General features: G+C 51.1%; 1 protein-coding gene across 1 annotated transcript in view; it reads right to left on the bottom strand.

Moving 5' to 3' along the window:
* Nucleotides 1–337: 337 nt before the first annotated feature.
* Nucleotides 338–8092, bottom strand: part of LOC141778339 (Krueppel-like factor 15) — a 26299-nt gene continuing 18544 nt past the window's right edge. The window contains exon 4 of the mRNA XM_074652926.1: nucleotides 338–3376. Within this exon, the coding sequence (XP_074509027.1) occupies nucleotides 3208–3376 (169 nt within the window). The 3' untranslated portion in view covers nucleotides 338–3207. The remainder of the gene's footprint in view (nucleotides 3377–8092) is intronic.

Genomic DNA, 8092 nt, shown 5'->3' with positions numbered 1-8092 from the left:
CAGACTTGTGATGTATTGATACCGGGCCGTTGTATCTCCTCTGGAGCTCGTAGAGGAGCAACAGGTGTGTCTCTTCTGGAGCTCGTAGAGGAGCAACAGGTGTGTCTCTTCTGGAGCTCGTAGAGGAGCAACAGGTGTGTCTCCTCTGGAGCTCGTAGAGGAGCAACAGGTGTGCCTCTTCTGGAGCTCGTAGAGGAGCAACAGGTGTGCCTCTTCTGGAGCTCGTAGAGGAGCAACAGGTGTGTCTCTTCTGGAGCTCGTAGAGGAGCAACAGGTGTGTCTAGATGATGGATTCACCCTCCACACCTCAGTGTCAGTGTACAACTTACTAAAGACAACGTAGACGTGTTTGTTTCTTTTCAGTTTTTATTTGTAAATGCATCTCGGATAGAACAAAGAAAAAAATATAATATATTCATATGTACTGAAACGTTAAGTTATGTACACATTTAGGGTTTACACTAGAAATCTTCATAACCGCTGATTTGTTTTAAGATATCAGAATAAGTCTCTGTGTGTTTCCTCCTGATGATGCCGCGATGTACACACACACACACACACACTGCATATTTACATACATTCATAGGATGTGATAAAACACCTGTGTTCACACAAGCATTACAAATTCAAAAATTGAATGAAAGGAATGATGCACAACGTTGTGTACCCCTGCGTGTTGTCGCTTTACATACATGAATCACACGTGGACGGCGTCGTCACACCCCTACATATATTCACAGCGGGGCGTGCGTGGTGCACGTAGCAAACAAGATCTGACAGCAATTACAAAGTGTGTCATGGCCTCCAAAAGGGGACGTCGGGACTACATTTCCCAGAAGCACATGGTCCCAGTAGTTCAGCACCATGTTGCGTGTCCACTGACGTCACCTCAACGTAACGTAACTGCCGGCTGAGGTCGAAGGCTGTCAGGGTGTCTCCGGTAACAAGTAAAGCAGAGTTGAGGCAGCTTTTGTGTCAAGTCAGCACAATAATAATCAAGATATCAGACTGAGAGTCGGGCTCCGTGGCGATGCTCTGACTGACACAGTCACTTAACACCCCAATAAAACATGGATCACTGGAAAGCCTGAAAGCGTTTGGCTCCCCAGTAAGGACTGTGTGGTACAGTAAGGCCAGAGAAGCGATTACTAGTAGACGACCAGCGAGTAGACACACACATGACTTCATATAACAAAGATCATTGAACGCTGATCAGAAGGCCGGCTTTAACAATCACTGTGCGTTTAACCTTTTAGTTGCATTTCACTTTTGGATTTCTTGTGTTGCTCTGCGATTCTCCTCCTCGTGTCCCAACAGGTTTACCGTTAAATCCGTTAAATGCTGTCGGGCGGAAACCTCGTTACCGTTACCGTTCAGGAAATGAAAAAATAATTGAACACTGCGACGTCAAAGTCGGTGTTGTGTCTTTCTATGTGCTCAGATACTTGCGTGTGTCGTTATTAGAGCTGTCAAAGTTAACACGATTATAACGCGTTAACGCAGATTAGTTTTAACGCCACTCATTTCTTTAACACAACTTGTGATGTTCAGGTCGTAGCGGCTCAGTTTTAAAGCTAGAGTGAAGATCCTGGTATCATCTGAAACTAGAGGACCTGATGAATCCATCGGTACCAACCCGGTCAGACTAGCTTGTGAGCTAGCTTAGGAAAAACTGTCCTGGGCGTATATTGACACGCTGTCCCTGGTCCGTCCAAAAGTAACGCAAGAGGGTGAGAATGTGTTGATTCTGAAGTCATTTTGCATCCAATAACAACACCGCTCTTGCTTTTTGGCGTGTCATTTCAGCGATGTAGAATAAAAAGCACGGCTGATTTTTGACTCTTTTTAGGGTGCTCAAGCAAGTTTCATCTCAGCACCCCTAAAAAATAATGATCAAACCCTCTGAGACCGCCAACATGACTGTGTTTCAGAGGTTGTAGCTCCGTCCTAAAGCTAACCGGATGATTCCATCGGTACCAACCAGGTCAGACTGCCAAGAAAGAGGCTTAATAACGCTCCAAAGTCAGGCTACATTCTTTTCAAAGGGGTCCCTTGACCTCTGACCTCCAGATCAGTGAATGTAAATGGGTTCTATGGGTACCCACGAGTCTCCCCTTTACAGACATGCCCACTTTATGATAATCACATGCAGTTTGGGGCAAGTCATAGTCAAGTCAGCACACTGACAAATGGCAAAAATCTGATCTGGGATCAATCTGCAAAAACTTGCAAAAACTCTCGCGAGACTCGCCGCCCAACGACCTCTCCTAACCCTAACTATTCAAGGTCAGTGCCTAACCTTAACAACCTCACAAGAGTTTCCCCAGTTTGCTGGTTCCCTTCTCGACACTACCCCCACTTCGAGCTTCATAACGGCTCTTCAGAACCCTCTGGGTGACATCCCGGAGACTACGTCCATATTTTATAGTCTACGAGGTTTTGCCGACAGTTTGAGGATCCGATGGTGTTACGAGATTAAGTCACAAGCTCTTTTTAAAACTTTACATTGGTTAAATATTTGTAAAACCCACAGAAAGGGTGACTAGTAGCATTGATTTATGACAAAAAAATCGAAATATGGGGATAAGAAGGTTTGTGCCCGACAGCAACGACATACGAGAGGAACCCAGGTAGTTTGTCGTGATTCTGTCTCCAACGGTATCCTTCAACCATACTGTCAATGACAAACAAAGCTATCAGGAAAAAGCTCCACAGGAAGAGGAACTAGTACTACGAGTAGCTAACGAAGATCCGGATGAACTTCCTCGGACATCCTAAACGTTGGATAAGATGAGGAATGTCCGAGACATTGGCAGCTTTCAGGAAGATAAAAGGCAGTTGATTTGATCTAGGTACCAAAGCTATCACCTAATCCAGACTGAATGAGAAGAAGCTTATCTTATCTTGTGCGGAGGCAGGCGATAAGGACAGAACAAACAGAAGGAGTACAACATACCAAAGCACCAACAGCAACAACAACCTTCAGCTGATTACAGACAGGGCGGTAACTGTGTACAATAAATTAGAACAATCACAGACTGCTGACACAGAAAGCCACGCATGCTTCCACGCACATATTCAGACTGACTTGACGATGGCGCAAACATTTGCCCACGCACGCACGCACGCACACGTACGTTTCCACTCGCACCGTGCTCCCGTGGCCTCTGTCTGTGTGAGAGTGATCTCGGCGTTCCCAGCGATCCGTCAGTTTGCTGAGCGAACTGTCCGGCTGTTTCGTGGAAAGCGATGGACTTTGATGTGTTTCGACAGGTGGTCGCTGCGGGCGAACCTCTTCTCACAGACGGGACACTGGTAGGGCTTCACTCCTGAGTGGGAACGCCGGTGTCGAGACAGCTCGTCTGACCGGGAAAACCTGAGAGAAGAAGAAGAAGAAGCAATGTTTTATGTTCGGCAGAGACAAACGGAGAAATCACAAATCTGATGATCTGAGACTCAACTTGACAAAACATCACTCAACACTTGCAACTTGACTTTGACTCTTTATCAACATTGATTTGCGATCACTTGAACTTTAACCTTTTGACTTGGAAGGACTTGATATCTTTCCCAAACCAAAAGATTCAAATTGATGTCATCAAAAAAAGTGCGACGAATCAACTTTTCCCTGACAACGGATATACTTTCAGCCATCAAAAGTTCCATGAATGAATAAAGTTTTAAAATTTGAATTGTGGATTATTACTATTCTTTACAAATGAGTACCGGCTTCTTAACCTTTCTCTGTCTAACATAAATATAAATGACATTTATAGTGAAAGGAAATGTCCATTATGAAACTCTATGTAGAAAGAAAGGGCTGGCGGCAGCAGCAGCAGCGCAGCAGCAGAAACGCTGCCGGTGTGGACGCCACACACGTGAGAGACGCAGTAGTTAAGCGAGGCAGCCGCCACGCAGCTGCTGACGTGCTCAGTCTGGCCCGGGCGTCACTGCAGACGGGGACTCACTGGGTACACCGAGTTTAGCGGCACTTCTACCGGTGACTGTATAGTTGTGACATCACAACCTTACAGAAGTCCTGACGGCTCGTTTAAAGGCACAGTTTGTGAATACGTGCATTTGTCTGTGGATCGAGCATTTTGAGCACCTAGACCTGCTTTATAATAATAATAAAAGACATCGATCGACATCGTTTAGGACTTGAACTTGGGACTTGATTTCTAGCCAAGACTTGAGACTTGCAGAACAATGACTTAGTCACTCTTGAGAAGAGAAGTCCTACTTTATCGGTTTGTCTCAGGTGCTCTGGCAAAGACGATCACACTAAACCAGCTGCATCCAGAATCTGTTCAGTTCATGAGGAAACTTTCGTCTTGGCTCCTCTGAACAAACAATGACAAAGGATCTGACAAAATCCTTCACCTTCAGAGTAAACCTCTTTCATCTCTTGATTGTTGATGCAATCAAGAGATGAAACCTTTCCACGCCCTCACGCTGCTAGTTTCTATCTAGTTCTAGCAACTCCCTGTTTTTCCCAACACGTACACAACGTCGAGGCCAGAAAGTTGAATTATCCGTCATTCATCATCCGTCACATGTCGATGCTACAACTGGTTTGCCTGTAACTCATTTGGGGGTTAGCATGGGAGGCGCTCGCCACTTGGCTGGAGCCGCAGCGTTGACAGCTATACGGGACTTCTTCCCAGCGACCTACTTCTGTGAAACTGAGGCTCTGCGTCCCAGATGTTGCTCTGCTGAACTGACAACAAGATGATGAATCGATACGCTCTCACCCTGTAATGAAGCAGCAACACATCAGGAGCTGCAGGAACAACAAGCTCTTTGTCATATGTAGATAGAAGAAGCGTACAGCTCGGAGCTCGTACGGGCTCTGAACACGGCTCTAATCACGGCTCTGAACGCGGCTCTAATCACGGCTCTGAACACGGCTCTAATCACGGCTCTGAACGCGGCTCTAATCACGGCTCTGAACGCGGCTCTAATCACGGCTCTGAACGCGGCTCTAATCACGGCTCTGAACACGGCTCTAATCACGGCTCTGAACGCGGCTCTAATCACGGCTCTGAACGCGGCTCTAATCACGGCTCTGAACGCGGCTCTAATCACGGCTCTGAACACGGCTCTAATCACGGCTCTGAACGCGGCTCTGATCACGGCTCTGAACGCGGCTCTAATCACGGCTCTGAACGCGGCTCTAATCACGGCTCTGAACGCGGCTCTAATCACGGCTCTGAACGCGGCTCTAATCACGGCTCTGAACACGGCTCTAATCACGGCTCTGAACACGGCTCTGAACACGGCTCTAATCACGGCTCTAATCACGGCTCTAATCACGGCTCTGAACGCGGCTCTGAACACGGCTCTAATCACGGCTCTGAACGCGGCTCTGAACGCGGCTCTGAACACGGCTCTGAACACGGCTCTAATCACGGCTCTAATCACGGCTCTGAACGCGGCTCTGAACACGGCTCTGAACACGGCTCTAATCACGGCTCTGAACGTGGCTCTGAACACGGCTCTAATCACGGCTCTGAACGCGGCTCTGAACACGGCTCTGAACACGGCTCTGAACACGGCTCTAATCACGGCTCTGAACGCGGCTCTGAACACGGCTCTGCACGCGGCTCTAATCGCGGCTCTGAACACGGCTCTAATCACGGCTCTGAACACGGCTCTGCACGCGGCTCTAATCGCGGCTCTGAACACGGCTCTAATCACGGCTCTGAACGCGGCTCTGAACACGGCTCTGAACACGGCTCTAATCACGGCTCTGAACACGGCTCTGAACACGGCTCTGAACACGGCTCTGAACGCGACTCTGCACGCGGCTCTAATCACGGCTCTGAACACGGCTCTAATCACGGCTCTGAACACGGCTCTGCACGCGGCTCTAATCGCGGCTCTGAACACGGCTCTAATCACGGCTCTGAACACGGCTCTGAACACGGCTCTGCACGCGGCTCTAATCACGGCTCTGAACGCGGCTCTGAACACGGCTCTGAACACGGCTCTAATCACGGCTCTGAACACGGCTCTGAACACGGCTCTGAACACGGCTCTGAACGCGACTCTGCACGCGGCTCTAATCACGGCTCTGAACACGGCTCTAATCACGGCTCTGAACACGGCTCTGCACGCGGCTCTAATCGCGGCTCTGAACACGGCTCTAATCACGGCTCTGAACACGGCTCTGAACACGGCTCTGCACGCGGCTCTAATCACGGCTCTGAACGCGGCTCTGAACACGGCTCTGAACACGGCTCTAATCACGGCTCTAATCACGGCTCTGAACACGGCTCTGAACACGGCTCTGAACACGGCTCTGAACGCGACTCTGCACGCGGCTCTGCACGTGGCTCTGCACGCGGCTCTAATCACGGCTCTGAACGCGGCTCTGCACGCGGCTCTAATCGCGGCTCTGAACACGGCTCTAATCACGGCTCTGAACGCGGCTCTGAACACGGCTCTGCACGCGGCTCTAATCGCGGCTCTGAACACGGCTCTGCACGCGGCTCTAATCGCGGCTCTGAACACGGCTCTAATCATGGCTCTGAACGCGGCTCTGAACACGGCTCTGCACGCGGCTCTAATCGCGGCTCTGAACACGGCTCTGCACGCGGCTCTAATCGCGGCTCTGAACACGGCTCTGAACACGGCTCTAATCGCGGCTCTGAACGCGGCTCTGAACACGGCTCTAATCGCGGCTCTGAACACGGCTCTGCACGCGGCTCTAATCACGGCTCTGAACGCGGCTCTGAACGCGGCTCTGAACACGGCTCTAATCACGGCTCTGAACGCGGCTCTGAACACGGCTCTAATCGCGGCTCTGAACACGGCTCTGCACGCGGCTCTGAACGCGGCTCTGAACGCGGCTCTGAACACGGCTCTAATCGCGGCTCTGAACACGGCTCTAATCACGGCTCTGAACGCGGCTCTGAACACGGCTCTGAACGCGGCTCTGAACACGGCTCTAATCGCGGCTCTGAACACGGCTCTAATCACGGCTCTGAACGCGGCTCTGAACACGGCTCTGAACGCGGCTCTGAACACGGCTCTAATCGCGGCTCTGAACACGGCTCTAATCACGGCTCTGAACGCGGCTCTGAACACGGCTCTAATCGCGGCTCTGAACACGGCTCTAATCGCGGCTCTGAACGCGGCTCTGAACGCGGCTCTGAACACGGCTCTGAACACGGCTCTGAACACGGCTCTAATCACGGCTCTAATCACGGCTCTAATCACGGCTCTGAACGCGGCTCTGAACACGGCTCTAATCACGGCTCTGAACGCGGCTCTGAACGCGGCTCTGAACACGGCTCTGAACACGGCTCTAATCACGGCTCTAATCACGGCTCTGATCACGGCTCTGAACGTGGCTCTGAACACGGCTCTAATCACGGCTCTGAACGCGGCTCTGAACACGGCTCTGAACACGGCTCTGAACACGGCTCTGAACACGGCTCTAATCACGGCTCTGAACGTGGCTCTGAACACGGCTCTAATCACGGCTCTGAACGCGGCTCTGAACACGGCTCTGAACACGGCTCTGAACACGGCTCTAATCACGGCTCTGAACGCGGCTCTGAACACGGCTCTGCACGCGGCTCTAATCGCGGCTCTGAACACGGCTCTAATCACGGCTCTGAACACGGCTCTGCACGCGGCTCTAATCGCGGCTCTGAACACGGCTCTAATCACGGCTCTGAACGCGGCTCTGAACACGGCTCTGAACACGGCTCTAATCACGGCTCTAATCACGGCTCTGAACACGGCTCTGAACACGGCTCTGAACACGGCTCTGAACGCGACTCTGCACGCGGCTCTAATCACGGCTCTGAACACGGCTCTAATCACGGCTCTGAACACGGCTCTGCACGCGGCTCTAATCGCGGCTCTGAACACGGCTCTAATCACGGCTCTGAACACGGCTCTGAACACGGCTCTAATCACGGCTCTGCACGCGGCTCTAATCGCGGCTCTGCACGCGGCTCTAATCACGGCTCTGAACGCGGCTCTGAACACGGCTCTAATCACGGCTCTGAACACGGCTCTGAACACGGCTCTAATCACGGCTCTGAACACGGCTCTGAACACGGCTCTGAACGCGACT

The sequence above is a fragment of the Sebastes fasciatus genome, chromosome 1, assembly GCF_043250625.1.
Source record: "Sebastes fasciatus isolate fSebFas1 chromosome 1, fSebFas1.pri, whole genome shotgun sequence".
NCBI classification, from domain to species: Eukaryota; Metazoa; Chordata; class Actinopteri; order Perciformes; family Sebastidae; genus Sebastes; species Sebastes fasciatus.
This window is presented reverse-complemented; position numbering and strand designations above follow the sequence as displayed.